The sequence below is a fragment of the Rhineura floridana genome, chromosome 8 (genome assembly GCF_030035675.1).
Source record: "Rhineura floridana isolate rRhiFlo1 chromosome 8, rRhiFlo1.hap2, whole genome shotgun sequence".
NCBI classification, from domain to species: domain Eukaryota; kingdom Metazoa; phylum Chordata; class Lepidosauria; order Squamata; family Rhineuridae; genus Rhineura; species Rhineura floridana.
Window position 1 is genome coordinate 17,765,965 of NC_084487.1, and position 15,632 is coordinate 17,781,596.

The window sequence follows — 15,632 nt, forward strand, 5'->3', positions numbered from 1 at the left end:
GTAGTGTTTCCCAGGGCAAGAAATAAACCCACCATTGCATACAGGAAGCTCTATCTGCCATAGCCATATAAAAGGATATGCACATGTGAGATCAGAGCTGGTAACACTAATTCTACATACTACCCCCTTTCAGTTAGATCAAGTGAGGCTTGCTCTATAAATAGGACAGAAATTAGGTGGCACAATTCTGGAGGTGACGGAATGAACTCTACTACTTCAGAATGCAGGTGGGGATATGTTTGCAGTTGTGTGTGTGTTTTTAAATAAACCCTTACAGCGAGTACAAAGACTAACAGAGCAAGGAATAGACTGGATAGAATATTTCTCTTTGATGTGCTCTTTTCTTTTCTTAATGCACAGAGAGTATTTTCACATGATGGAAAATTCTGAAATGTCACTCCTCCCTCCCCCCAAAAAATCTGCAGCCTAAAGTGGTACAATCCATTCTATCGCCTCTGGATCCTGCTGTCTCGTTCTATTGCCATTTTTAGACCAGACCCAAGTTACCATCTTGCCTAGCTGAAACCACAACAACAAATGAACAAACAAGAAAAAAACCACAAGGTTATTTCCCCCCCCACCTCTGTCCCAATTAAAGTAGGACGAATATACAAGCTTGCAGAGGTCGAATACGGCACCCACTCCTGTTCGACTGCCACTAGTTTCCGGATACACTCCAAAAGCTCTCCTTTGTCAAATCCCTAAAAGCGAAAGGAGAGAAAGGCAATGTTTAGAATAACCTTAACTTTGTTGGATGCACACTTCAACGGGAACATTTAATTAGGCTATTAAGTCAGAGGCCGTGGCATTCCAGGGTGTTTAGTAAACTACGGCTAAGTGTGCGAGAAGCCACGATGCCAGAGGGTCATATGATCTTAACCACAAACAAAACAGTTTAATTGATTTCATCATAATTGCATAATACATTTAAAAAGCACAAGTATGAGAGGATTCAAACTGGACATTTTTAATGCGCACGAGGAAAATGGGGAGGAAGAAGACTTGTCGCTTCTCATGTTCTCTTAGGGTCCATCTGTACTGCCCATTTAAAGCACCCTTACACCACTTTAAGCAGTCGTGGCTTCCCCCAAAGAATCCTGGGAATTGCAGTGTGTTAAGGGTGCTGAGAATTGTTTAGGAGACCCCTACTCCCCTCTCAGAGCTACAATTCCCAGAGTGGTTAAACAATCAATCCCTCTTCCCAGGGAAGTCTGGGAATTATAGCTCTATGAGGGGGAAAGGGGCCTCTTAACAACTCTCAGCACCCTTCAAAAACCCCAGTTCCCAGAATTCTTTGGGGAAACCCATGACAAAGTGATATGATATTTAAATGTATAGTTCAGATGGCATCCCCCCACCAATGTACAAAGGGGATAGGTAACTGGAGGTTCTGGGACCAAATCCCAGCTTTTTCATCTGGGCCCTAGCATAATCCTTTATGCACCTTGGCCTTCAAGCTGAGAGGCAGACAAAAGGGCTCTTCGCAAAGTGTTCTGGAAACTCAGTTCTCCAGCACAGACAGCAACTAAAGTTCTGCCAATGTTGTCTCCTTAAACACCTGCTCAGACTCTTGAATGAGTTCAGAGGAGGGCAATGGAGACTGTCATGGAGCGGGGAACAAAAGTCATATGATGAAAGATTGAAGGAACTGGGTATGTTTAGCCTGGCAAAGGATTTAATAGCATTCTTCGAATAACTGAAGGGCTGCCACATACAAGAGGGCAACGAGTTATTTTCTGATGTAATGGAAGGCAGGTCTAGATCTAACGCGCTTGATGAAAAGAGGGTAAAGTTTTGCTGATAATGACCAAATCCACCCCATACATTAAAAGCACATGGCCTCCCCCCTCAAGAATCCTGGGAACTGTGGTCTGTTAAGGGTGCTTGGAATTGTAGCTCTGTGAGGGGTAAACTACAGTTCCCAGGATTCTTTGGGGGAAGCCATGGCTGTTAGAGTGGTATAAGTGCTTTAAATATGGGTTGTGGATGTGACCTAGGAGAAGGTTCTTTAGTGGAAGAGCCCTTCGACAATGCAAACGATGGCCCAGAAGAGCAGTGGAGATACTTGGAGACGCTGGAGGTCTCCAAGGCTGGAAAGCCATCAGTTGGGCATGCTCATGTTCCTGATGTCTTGCATCAAGCAAGGGGTTGGGCTTCATCGCCTGCTACAATGACCCCTCCAACTAGGGTTGCCAGGTTCAGGGCCTGAAACTGATCCTGTATCTTTAGGAGAAGAGAAAGTCAGCCAAGTGCCGGTGTTCTTGCAACCCTGTAATGGGAAAAACCACAAGGTGGAATTCTCCCTGCCCCCTGCACAACTTTTAAACATTCAGAATGACCCAGAAGAAACACCATGGTTAGTTTCTGATTTGGCTGTCTGCCTGTGATGAGTAGGAATCAAGATTGTTTTGTAAACTGGAAGAGAATCTGAGCTTGCTTCCATTTCAGGGAAATAACATGCATATGAATAAGCCGCTAAACATTTTTATGGGCTGCTAAGTTTTACTGTTATTTGCAAGCCTGTACTGCAGAAGGGATAATGCTACATTCATACAGAACTAACATACAAAGCTGGAAAATATAAAGATTGAGCATGGGACCTTCCTCATGTAAAACATGTATCTGGACAGTAATCTGTGCCTGGAACAATTCAGTCTCACCTCAGATGATCCAGTTCTAAATATAAATCTGATATTAATAACAGCTTAATGGGTATGGAAACTTGCATCAGGTCAGAATGAGCTCCAACACTTTGAGAGAGGAAAGCCATGAGACACTGAGGAACAATTGTGCTTCCTACACAGTCCCCTCAATCTGGAAGATGCCTTTCCCAAATATGAACGAGAAAGCATTGCAACAACATTGATATAAAACATTTTTGACACCCCTTAACAAATACTTTGGATTCTTGATCCAGGCCATGGGGTCACAGGTGGCCATCCCTGATCTAGTGGGTTTCAGGACCAGCCCAGGACAAGCATTCGTTAGGTGTTTAGTGAATCATCATCACCCCTCAGTTTAGACAAAAAGGAAAATCCATGTTCCAGATCAGATATGTGCGATCAATGCAATGTTACCATCTGTCTCATAGTTGTTGCATAGGAGCTCCTTCCACATTTTGTGCCCTGAGTATGGATTGTGCTTGATAAAGAGCTCTGTGTAACCAGGGGTGTAGCTGTCCAGGGTCGTGGGGGGTCACTGAACCGGTACCTTTTTGGGATCAGGGCCCCAGCCAGGTCTCTCAGCATGAAAAGGGAGCATTAGCCACTGAGAAGAGTCCTTGTCCTTTCGTACTGATTGGAGCCAATCAGAGTGAAAGGAGGTGAGTCAGCCACTTAGAAGACTCTTCTCAGTAGCTAACACACAGCCTTCTCTTTCATGCTGACTGGCTCCTAGGGTCGTCTGTTGTAGTGGAGTGTGGACTTGCAAGATGACTGGGAGAGCAAGGGAGACGAGGGAAAGTGGAAAAGGGGGCATGGCTATGAGGGGGTGTGGCATGACTATCATGAAGCGACCCTGCACTTTTGAATTTGCCACTACGCTACTGTGTGTAACTCCATATCTTATATCCTCTTTAAACTGCTCTGGTTGGGCCAATAGTACAATGATCTCCTACTGATTCTACCTCTGAGCAATCTCTTTGGCAGGAACGTTGCAAACACGGAACACAAGCGTTCCTACTATTCAGCTGTGGCTATCAGCTGCCATCAGTCTTGGAAAGGGTTTACCCTTTGGGATGAAAATAATATCTTTAGTCAACGTGGGAGAAGGAAAGAAAGGATGCTTGCATTACGCACTGGCAAAGTTGCTCGCAGAGCTGATCGCAACATCCTGTCCATGTTGAGCCCTGGACGGAACAAGCGGATTTTGCCATCCACTCCTCGGTAGGCCTTCATGCCTTCGAACAGCTAAAGGAACCAAGGAGGAGGAATTGGGAAAGTTAAGTGGAAATGGTAAACAACTGTGAACTTCACACACACACTATTAAAATAAATATAAGTTCTTTCAAAATGCAGTAAAACTAAATGCATATGTGCTCAAAATAAGATCATCAACAGTTTTACATGTTCAGAACATTTAACATTAAGTAAACACTAAATAACTTCTGCATCACTCCACACATGGAAAAAAATGAGAATTATTGCACTCTCCTGTTCCCATCTCTCATTTTACAAAAGAACTAGCGAGCGATCACATCTAACACCTTATTAAGAGGCCTCAAAAATGCACTTAACTTTTCAGCAGGTGGGACTTCCCAATGCAGGCACCCTGATTGACTTTCTGTTCCCTCTAGGGCTGTGAGCTTTAATTGGTGGATGAACTAGATAAAAAAAGGTGGTAAAGGTGTCCCCGCACTTGTAGTGCGAGTCGTTTCCGACCCTTAGGTTGACGTCTTGTGATGTTTACTAGGTAGACCGTATATATGGGGTGGGATTGTCAGTTCCTTCCCCGGCCTTTCTTTACCCCCCAGCATATGCCGGGTACTCATTTTACCGACCACGGATGGATGGAAGGCTGAGTGGTCCTCAACCCCTTTTACCGGAGATTCGACTTCCTTCTTCCGTTGGAATCGAACTCCGGCCGTGAGCAGAGCTTCAGCTGCGTTACCGCCGCTTACCACTCTGCACCATGGAGAGTCCTGAACTAGATTAACCTGCCCATTTTAAATCAGTACCTGCAAAATTTTAAACAGTGGGGCTGCTAAATCAAAGGGCACACATGCAGTTTTTGATGGCATGGGTCAGTTCACATATAATGGCAAACCACAGTTTATTAAGTGAACAAGCCTCAGGCTCTTGCACTCTCTTCTCCCCTTATGCCAAGGGTAGGGAACCTGAAGCTTGGGGCCCAAATGTGACCCTCCAGACCTCTCTATCTGGCCCTTGGCCTCTCTCCAGGCCACACCCTCTCCTTAGGCCACCCCTCTCACTGGCCTTGCCCCACATCTTCCTTGAGTGCTTTTACCCTGTTGAAATGTCCTCTTGAACTATGGTAATATCTCCTACTTGCCTTGATGGAGGATGGAGGGTGGGGGATGCACAGAATCTTGTTGCGTGGATGGAATCTAACCTACTTTACAAAGGTAAAAGTCACATCTATTGCTTTGCCCACTTTTGCCTGTGTCCACACCCACATTTGCCTTTGGTTCCACCCATTACAGACATGCAGCCCCCTCCCCCCAAAGGTTGCCCACAAGCGAATGTGTCCCCTGGATGAAGAAAGTTTCCCACCACTGCCTTATGCCATCCCACAACGAAATCAGGATTTCAAATTCCAGTTTGCAGGCAAACTATGGATGATGCAAACCATGGTTTGCCTGATTCAGATGTAGTGGCAAGCTATAGTTTGCTATGAAAGAGTGAGTCAGGGAAGGAAATAGAGTGTGCAAGAGCAGGGAGGAGCCTGAGGTTTGCATACACTTTGATATGTCTGAACGAACTCTAGTTTGTTTCTGGTATGTTTTTGTGATAAGGAATAAAACAGCAAATATTGAGCATAGACTGTCTTTTTAGCAATGAATGGCAGGTTTTCAGTGCAATTCTATGTGCATTCACTCAGAAATAATCCCACCTAGTAAGTGTGTTGAGAACAGCAGCCTTTGCTCATTAAGGGTTGCATTCAATTAAGTCCTACTCAGAGTAAACCCTCTGAAATTAATGTATCTAAGTTAGTCATGTCCATTAACTTCAACAGGTCTACTCTGTGTAGAACTAGCATGGAATAGCACCCTAAGTGAGTATGTTCTCAGAATCCTACCAAGAGCTCAGTATCAAATGCTAATATATCTTTCTTTCTTTTCTTAAACCACCACCAGTTTCAAAACTATCCCTGCAATCATAAGAAGTCAAGAGCAGATAAACTTACATAAATTTTTAAAGATTAATTTATATGCCTTAATGTTAGAATTTTAAAAAGCCAGTTCGCAAGAGCTTCCAAAAAATGCTGGGTGTTCTCCCTTATGTGATTGCAAGCTTCATATCTGGCTTCCTCAATGCTGTAATTTTAAAACAGGTGTGGGGAACCTTTGGGCCTCCAGATGTTGCTGAACTACACCTCCCATCATCCCTGGTTATTGGCCATGGAGGAAGAGCTGTAGCTCACTGGTAGAGCTGCGTGCAAAGCAGGTGAAGGTCCCAGGTTCAATCCCTGATGGCATCTCCAGATAGGACTGGGAGAGATTCCTGCCTGAAACCCTGGAGAGCCATTGCCAGTCAGTGTGGACCAGCCTTTCCCAACTAGTGGGCCACCAGATGTTGTTGGGCCACAATTCCCATCTTTCCTGACCATTGGCAATGCTGGCTGAGGCTGATGGGAGTTGTGGTCCAACAACATCTGGTGGCCCACTAGTTGGGAAAGGCTGGTGTAGACAGTACTGAGCTCAATGATAGGAGCTCAGCCATTGGTCTGACTCAGTATACAGCAGGTTCCTATCATGAGAGCTAGAAAGTTACTTTATCTGGTAAAAAAACACAGAAGCTGGGACCTTCAAGATTTTAACAAGAGCGGACAGCTGTATGCTATTCATCCACCAGTAGAAAACTGGAGAGCCGGTTACTAGTAGAACTATCTTGGCGTCTCTGGTTTGAAACACTACCTGGATTCTTACACAGTTCCCGTGGAGCAGACCAACTATTCCTTACCCTAAGTTACGGAAGACTATTCCTTACCCAAAGTTATGGGCTCCTACTGGGAGAAAGGGCGGGATATAAATCTAATAAATAAATAAGTAAGATGCACGACAGCTTCAGACTGCCCCTTACTAGCTATTACAAAAATATGTCACAGAGTTTGGAGGAAAAGCAAGAATGAAATCATCACCCAAGAACAAAAAGGCCTTGCCAGGGCCTTTTTTGTCTGTTCCTGGTAGGGTGGGAAGCACCTTCAAAATCTTGCAGTGCCCTAAGTCAGCCTTTTCTGTAGCTAAGTGGAAAATCAGTGGGGAGTTCCGGCATGCCAACTAAGCTGAAAACAGTTGCTTACAATGACTTGGGGAGGAAAGGGTTTTTCCAGTGCAAACAAAATTGGAGTTGGGAATGGGAGCTGCATGTGGCTAAGAATATGAGCTGCAAGTCCCACATACAAATCTCACTTCAGCCCTGAACCCTTCCTATCTACAATGGATAATACTGCTGGCTTGCCTTACAGCAGCAGCAGGAGGGAACCTGTGACCTTCCAGATGTTGTTGGACTCAAACTCCCATGAGCTCTAGGCAGCATGGCCAATAGTTGGCTGGGGCTGATGGGAGCTGGAGTCCAACAACATTTGGAGGTTCTCCTGCCCCTGCTTTTCAGGGTTGTTGAAAGGATTACTGAGCTAATTGGTGCAAAATGAGCATTTGTTGATGTTAATTTGCAACTAAGTTGGCCATATGAGAACATAAGAAGAGCCCTGTAGAATCAGACCACAAGTCCATCTAGTTCAGCATCCCTTTCTTAAAGTGGTCAAGTAGATGCTTACGAAAAGTCCACCAGCAGGACATGAGTGTGTGTTATGTGCCTTCAAGTCGATTCTGACTTATGGCGACCCTATGAATCAGCAACCTCCAGTAGCATTTGTATGAGTGGAATAGCATTCCTCTATTGAAGGCATCTTGTATTTGAAGGGTTGTCTGGTCCAAATTCAAATGCAAAGATGAAAGCCCTATTCATAGGGTCGCCATAAGCCAGAATTGACTTGAAGGCAGTCCATTTTTCCATTTTGGGGGTAGAAGAACGAGGTGCCGGTACCCTATGAGGAAAGGCAGCAGCATCTGGGACTCTTTAGTTCAGAGAAAAGGCAAGTAAGAGGTAACATGACAAAAGTGAATAAAATGATGCATGGCATGGAGAAAGTGGGTAGAGAAATGTTCTTCTCCCTCTCACACAGCCCAAGACCTCTTGGACATTCAATGAAGCTGAATGTTGGAAGATTCAGGACAGACAAAAAGAAAGTGCTTCTTCACACTGCACATAGCTAAACTACGGAATTCACTTCCACAAGAGTCAGTGATGGTCACCAACTTGGATGGCTTTAAAAGAGGATTAGACCAGTTCATGGAGGATAAAGCTATCAATGGCTACTAGCCATGATGGCCTATATACTTCCTCCCCAGTCGGAGGCAGTATGCTTCTGAATACCAATTGCTGGAAACCGAAAGAAGGGAGTGTGCTGTTACACTCAGGTCCTACTTGTGGGCTTTCCATAGGCATCTAGTTGGCCACTGTGAGAAGAGGATGCTGGACTAGATGGGTTCCTGGCCTGATCCAGCAGGCTCTTCTTATGTTCTTATTCATATTTGATAAAAGTGCTGTGGGGGCCAGCACAAAATGGCTGCCATGGGCAGCAAAAAAAGAAATGACAGTAGTTTGTACTGGTGAATACTGCCACAGAAAAGTGCTGCGTCCTTCACCATCAGATCCCAGGGTAGGTTGCAACATTTTAAAAACACAATTTCAAACGCTGCTAAACCAGATTATAATCAAAATAATAGGGTGGGTCCTAAAAATCTCTGTCTGTCAAAGGCCAGGCTAAAGAGGCGAGTCTTTAGCATATGATGGAAACTACATAATGAAGGAGTCAGATGTACCTTCGTGGCGAGGGAATTCCACAACTACGAGGCTGCCACGGAGAATGCCCTCTCTGGGGCTGCCACTGCTCAAACTTCTGATGGCAGTGGAACCACCAAGAGAGCTCCCCTGATGGACCTTAACACCCGAAAATGGAAATGGACTGCCTTCAAGTCGGTTCCAACTTATGGCAACCCTATGAATAGGGTTTTCATGGTAAGCGGTATTCAGAGGGGGTTTACCATTGCCTTCCTGTGAGGCTGAGAGGCAGTGACTGGCCCAAGGTCACCCAGTCAGCTTCATGGCTGTGTGGGGATTCGAACCCTGGTCTCCCAGGTCATAGTCCAGCACCTTAACCACTACACCCGAGAGGGTCTGCAAATCTGTATCTTCCTTTTTTTGGTGCTGGATTTTTTCTGTTTGGGCAATTTGCAAGAGGCCTCCCTATTTACAAGCTGCCGATCTGAGCTTGGGTCAGGGGTGGTTGAAGGGAGGGAGGGGATATAACAAATAGAAATCCCCAGGAAATGTTTAAATTTAATTAAGCCACTGAAATTTCCCCACTCTCTCTCAACCAAGTCTCAAATCCAAAAAGGACAGCCCACTCAGGTTAAAATTACAACACCCAGGAAAGGTCTCGGGGTCAGACTTTGGCAAGCCTGCAGTGGGCATTAACTTTCATCATTGTGAGAAAGCCCCTGAAAAACTCCTGGCCTTCTGAACCTGAGCATAGGTATTATGAGTTGGTCAGTGCTCTCTAATCTATTTGGAGGCTAAGTGAGAGGGGACGGCAGATTGGGCCTTCTTAGTTGTGACACCTCGATCAAAGCCAGTCCTACCATTAGGTGGACTGTAGAGCTGCCTCAAGCAGCAGATTTTAGGTATCATGAAAGAGGAGCCAACTGTTAAGTCAGAGTCGCCTATGTACGGGGGTTTGGGAGGGGGCGGAGTAAAACACTGAAAGAGGAGAGCGGGCTCATATCTCAAGTTCTACAAATGGTAGAAATGCAGCCTTTTTCAAACTGAAAGCTGGGAATCTGTGGATTATGGTTCATTGGGAGGGGTGGGCAATTGTCCACCCTTGCCCCCCTCCTGTGGTAGACGACCATGCCTGTGAAATTTTCTGCCTCGGATTCCAAAATAACTAGACTGGCCTAGAGCATTATGTACCTTGAGTTTGGTATTTTTTGGGGGGTGCCATTTGCTGCTCCACCTCAGGCAGCACCCCCTCCCCGCTCCTACTGCGGGGCTGTTTACATGTTACACTGAACACAGGGACAAGTTGTCTCTACACATGTACAAATGTTTGTAGGCAAGAGGGTACACTTCTTCATTTGTAGATCTCAGCTACTGTGTACACAGACTGTACAGCTGTTGAACAGTGCATGTGAATTACCGCCTGTTATGGGCCATTTTATACTGAGAAATGGGATAGAAATGCTTTAAAAATGAATGAATGAATGAATGAAATATCATTAAAGATATATGGTATATCTCAAAGACTGTGATGAGTACATGGGAGGAGTCAGCCTTTAGCCTATGTTGAGCCTAAACCACTTTGGGCCCAGCTTATAAACAGCCACTCACCTAGTTACTTAACCAGCCAGAAAAAGCTCTTGGGTATTACTTTTCAAATGTTACAGTGCAGGCATGTTTACTTGCAAGTCCCACTCCTTTAACACCTATTCAGGTGTTTGCCTGTAAGACTGTGGGGTAAAATTGGGGACAAGGGATGGAAGGATCCATCAGGTTTGGTCCTTTCAGTTTCTCATTTTCCCTATCTTAAATTCAGTTCTCCACATTTCTGCTGCAATTTGTATTTTAAAAAAAAAAAAAATCTTCATGCAAATCCTTCAGCATTTTAGTGCAAATTTGTTAATAAACACATTTTAAGCAGTTTTGACTAATACATACATTTTTGCAAGCGATTTCTCCTAATATAATGCATCTTTGTATGTTATTTTCACAAATATATCCATTTTTATGCGCACTTTCCCCTAATATATGCATTTTTAAAAACATTGTTTGGCTGGAGAACTGCATCACAAAGTTCGGTTAGTGTGAATTTCAAAGGATAGCTGTATTTCGGTGCTCATATTGTTTCAGAGAGTGAGAATTTGATAGATTCAGCTTTAAATGCAAACTGAATCAATTCCCCCCCCCCCCATCCCTAGTGGAGGAAGGGTGCACATACAAGCGCCACTTCAACATCCCTGTGCATGCCAGCTCCTCCGCAGACCTTCCCACATTGAGAGCGAAAGTCTGAAGGAGGATTTTAAGCGCATAGAATCTCCCTTCAGATCTTCATTTTCAAACTCTATCATATCTCCCTTTACTTGCCTTTGAAAAAAATTAGTTTAGAAACAGGGAAAGGGGGGCATGACAGAGGTATATAAAATAATTCATGGTTTGGAGAAAGTGGATAGAAAGAAGTTTTTCTCCTCCTTGCATAATACTAGAACCTGTGGCCAACCAATGAAGTTGAATGTAGGATGAGTCTGGACAGATCACAGACACTATTTGGTCACATAGCTCACAGTTAAACTATAGAATTCACGAGATGCAGTGATGGCCACCAACTTGGATGGCTTTAAAAGATTATACAAATTCAAGAAGAACATGCCGATCAATGGCTACTAACCAAGATTTTATTTATTCATTACTTGATTTATATCCCGCCCTTTCTCCCAGCAGAAGCCCAGGGTGGCACGTTACTCAAAGGGGCTTCCTCCCAGGTGAGTGTACACAGGACCTCATTTTTAGCCTACAAATATTTATCACAGCTCCATCTGTTGGATGCTTCACAGTTGCCAACTTGCCTTTTGAAATGACAAGGGTTTTTTTTACAATGTTTTTCTTGTATTCTGATCTTTGGATTATTTTATTGTATTTACTGGATTTTGATTATAACTGCTTTAGGGATTTTGATAAAAAAAGGTTAAGTGGTATATAAAGTTTCTAAATAAATACAATATTGGAAAGGCTGGTTTAGGCTCAATATTGATGGTTCCATCCATCCATCCATTCATACGTACATAGAAACAATAATCTGTCATCTGAAGTGTGTCTGCAACACACAAGCTAGACCATGTAGCCTGCAGAGCCAGGATTATCAAGGAGGATCACAGAGCACAAGCAACGCAAAGAGACGTGGGTGGGATGGGGGAAATGCCAAAAGCACCATTGTCATCTTGTGTTATACCCACTGTATATTCATTGAGCCATAGCATTTGGAGAAGTTTCGCCTCTGTCAGTCCTCTTGGCTAGAGGAAACGTGATGCAACAAGGGTACAAAAATAAAAATAAAAAAGAAATAAAATAAGGGGAAAAACATGTATATATTAAAAAGAGCATATTCATTATTAGCAATGAAGATTTCAGAGACTGCTTATTATAGTAATAACACTCCACTGAGTGAGACAAACGTCCAGGATTCCAGCGTGGTTCCTTGCTCCTCATACAAACGTTGGAGCCTCTAATGCAGCCATTATCAACCTGCTATCCTCCCGATGTTTTGCACTAGAACTCCCATTAGCCCTAGTCAGCATGGCTAATGGGCAGATATGATGGGAGTTGTAGTTTACAACATCTGGAAGACACCAGCTTGGGGGAAACAGCAATAATGCATCTAGATCTCTTCAGCTTGGAAGACTTCACTATGTTACTTCCCACTGCCGCCGCCAAAAAAAATCACAATGTTGGCCTTGCAAGAGACTAATTTTTTAAAATTAAAAACAAAAAGGAGAAAGAAAGCGCCCAGGAGTGTTTTCCTAAGGGCTTAAAGGGTGTTGGGGAAAAGTGTTCAGGGTCAGATTCTCTTCCCTACCTCACTCTTTGGAAAGCATGGAAGTACAGTGGAACAAATCCATCTTTTAAAAAATGTACAACAGAGGGAGAAGATTTTTTTTTCTTAAAAAAAAAAGATCACATTTTCTCCACATGCACCTTGGCAGCAAAAACGTACCCTTCCTGTGGCCCCGGCACTCATGGGAGTATAATATGTATGCTCTTATGGACACATAAATGCCAGCGTTTGGCACTAAGCATCTCAACGGTTAACCACGCTGGCTTCTGACAGTTGCCAGTTCACTTTACTGCAGGAAGCAACCTGCTTTTGGTTTCAAATTGTGCATCTATGCTGCATCACCACAGGAGATGTAATGGTCCAGCAGAACAACTGGGAGTTTAGGGGATGAAGGGTGACAACTGGCACAGTCTGTTTTTCCAGCTAAGCCAAAGGGCTGATTAACAACTGCAATCAGTTGCCTTTTGCAGCACCAAATGATGACTTGCATATGTAAATGAGCCTTCATGGGCTAAACATAGTGGCTGTGTTCAATCATCACAATAAACCATGATGGAAATGAGCCTATGTGAGCCTTGAGCTTGCAAACTCCCCCTTCTCCAGCATGGAGATGGGAGCTTTCACTTCTGTTTTTTATAAACCACAATTTAGTGTTATGCCCAATATCTGAGCTGTGTTTAGTCTTAACTGTGATTCATTGAAACTAGCCAACTTCACAAACTGTGTCTTGAAGTCAGCTTGCTTCAAAGAAAGTACAGTTAAGATTAATCACAGACTATTGGAATCAGACCACACAGCAATCCAGTTAATCAATATGGAAACAAAACCTGAATTTCTCACCGTCATGCCAGACAAGGGATAGGGGGAGTGCACAAGCCTGATGATTGCACAGTCTTATTCCCATCATGATAAACTATGGCTTATTATGACATCAAAATGCAGCCACCATCTAAAATGTCATGCTTTTCACTGCAGTCAGTTCATTTATTTAGCAGCAAGTCATCAAGGTTTGAATAATCAAGTGATGTACACACAAGGTTTGAACTTCCCTTAATATGATGGCTTACTGGTTTCACAGCACGCATGTTTAAGACCCCAAATCATCATCACAAACATGGCTAGGGATGTACGCAGATGCACTATGTGTCTTGGGGGTATTCACCATTTTGAGTCTATCTCCAGAATAAAACTTTTGTTTGCTTGCTTGCTTGCTTAAAAATTGCACGAATAGTGGGCAGGAATTATGGGAAGCTCCGATAGGGCATGCCAAAGACCCGAAGTGGTTGTGGCTACTGAATGTGAACAAGATCACCTTGTTTTGGGGAAGATATAGGGTTAGCCCTAGAATCATGGGTTTATTCTGCTATCTTTTTGAGTAGTGTTCTCTTCCAGCTAGTTATTCTTGCCATGACTGATCTTTCATTGCAACTGTGAAGACCTGGAAACTCTCCATTCCAATGAGAAAAACTGGGGGACTTGGTACCAGGGATGGAATCAGCTCAGGGTTTTAGTCCACTCTATTGAGGAGCTGTCCAAGGTGCTGACATCTACTCCCCAAATAGGCTCAGAACATCGGACAGTTTCTTGAAAGATCAGACTAAAACCTTGAGTGGATTCACTGTCCCACTGATATTGGAGCCACCAGTCTCCACTGCTTGATACATCTCAACAGCTACTTTCCCCCTGCCTCTCAACCTCTCACTGTTGGCCACTGCATAATTGTTAAATAATGTCATAAACAGCCATCATAATTAAACAGATGACACTACTGGCAGACCACCAAGTAGCATTCTGCCATTTTGACATGCCAGAGTAAATGAAACCTACTAAGCAGCCTAAGGTTCCTCAATACCCCACATAGACTAAATCACTGGTGTTCAACTGGTGGATCAGGACCCACTATAATACCACTGCCTGGTCTCAGATGGGTGGCAACAGCAGCACTAACACCATATAAACATATATTAAAAAAGAGTGGGTCCTCATGAATATGTTTGGGCCAAAAGGTGAGTCCCAGGTCTGTAAAGGCTGAGGATTATTAGCTAAACTGCATGTTATGGGGAGATACATGGGTACCAGTGCCCTGTGTAAAACTTTAAAAATCATATTGGCATTTCCCTGTCCCCAGGCAAGTGGCAGCCAATGAAATGAAGTGTGAGGTGGGTGGGTGGGGACGAGAAGAGATCATCATACATTTTCCCCTAACTGCATGCCACTGGGGAGATAAGGCCCAGCAAGGTGGCTGTGCCTCCTCATCACCTGAAGCCTGAGCCTTAACTTTTCACTCTTCATTTCTCTCCCTCTGTATCAGAGCCATTATTCTAGAGAAGTAGCTCAGTAATAACCACAGAGTAGATTTTGGCACCTTGTCTTAAACCACTGAAACGTAAGTAAAACATTTTATAAAGCACATAAAGAGATATTCTTTTTTTAAAAAAAAAATCCATAGAAGGGTGATACATTTATTAGACCAACCAAAATATCACAAAATAGCGAGCAAGTGTTAGATATCTCCAAAATTCTTTACCAGGTCAGGCTGGATGTTACGGAAAGGGGGTGGAGGGTGGAGTGGGATGGGAAGGAGAAAGAGAGGCTGGGTAGACACCATACATTTAAAACACATGTAAAGTATGTGGCTTAACTCCAAAGGATTCTGGGAACTGTAGTTTACCCCTCACAGAGCTGCAATTCCCAGCACTTTTCGAAAACCACAGTTCCCAGGATTCTTTGGGGAAAGCCATGTGCTTTAAATATGCTTTAAATGTATGGTGTGTACGCAGCCAGAGACATACAGAGAGAAAAAGGAAAAGAGAGAAGCTAGCTTGCTGTTCAAGTCTGCACTGAAAAGTTACAAACATGATTAATATCACTCCTTTTCATACTGTGGCTGTACCTACTTCTACGGCATAGTGAAGAGCTGATATGGCAGGGTGCACAGAGAGGTTCTCCAGAGGTTTAATGTGAGGCTTCTCCCACCCTGAAGTTAACGACCACTCTATGAAGAGCATGTTGTCTGTGAAAACGGTTCCAAACACCAGGCCATTTGGGTCCGGCTTTTCTTTGAAAGTCGTAGACGGGGTGATGATTAGATCAGCAGCCTGGGGAGAAGAAAACAACAGCCACAACAACACATGAAAACAGATAAGCTATATTGATATTAAACTGAAATTATCCCAGAGCAAGATTTCAAAGATGACACCAAAACACTAAGGGCAGTTCCGCACATTATGATTTTGGAGCTCCTCCAGATGAATCATGTTTGATTCAGCATTCATACTGAT

The 15,632-nt window shown here is 43.8% G+C and overlaps 1 protein-coding gene across 2 annotated transcripts in view; it reads right to left on the reverse strand.

Moving 5' to 3' along the window:
- Positions 1-15,632, reverse strand: part of BCAT1 (branched chain amino acid transaminase 1) — an 85,615-nt gene that overhangs the window by 22,417 nt on the left and 47,566 nt on the right. The window contains exons 3-6 of one of the 2 annotated variants that reach the window (XM_061638431.1): positions 15,249-15,449; positions 11,753-11,809; positions 3,798-3,908; positions 582-701 (exon numbers count right to left, since the gene is read on the reverse strand). In XM_061638431.1, coding sequence (XP_061494415.1) covers positions 582-701; positions 3,798-3,908; positions 11,753-11,809; positions 15,249-15,449 — 489 coding nt within the window. The remainder of the gene's footprint in view (positions 1-581; positions 702-3,797; positions 3,909-11,752; positions 11,810-15,248; positions 15,450-15,632) is intronic. The other variant, XM_061638430.1, reaches the window with a different exon arrangement.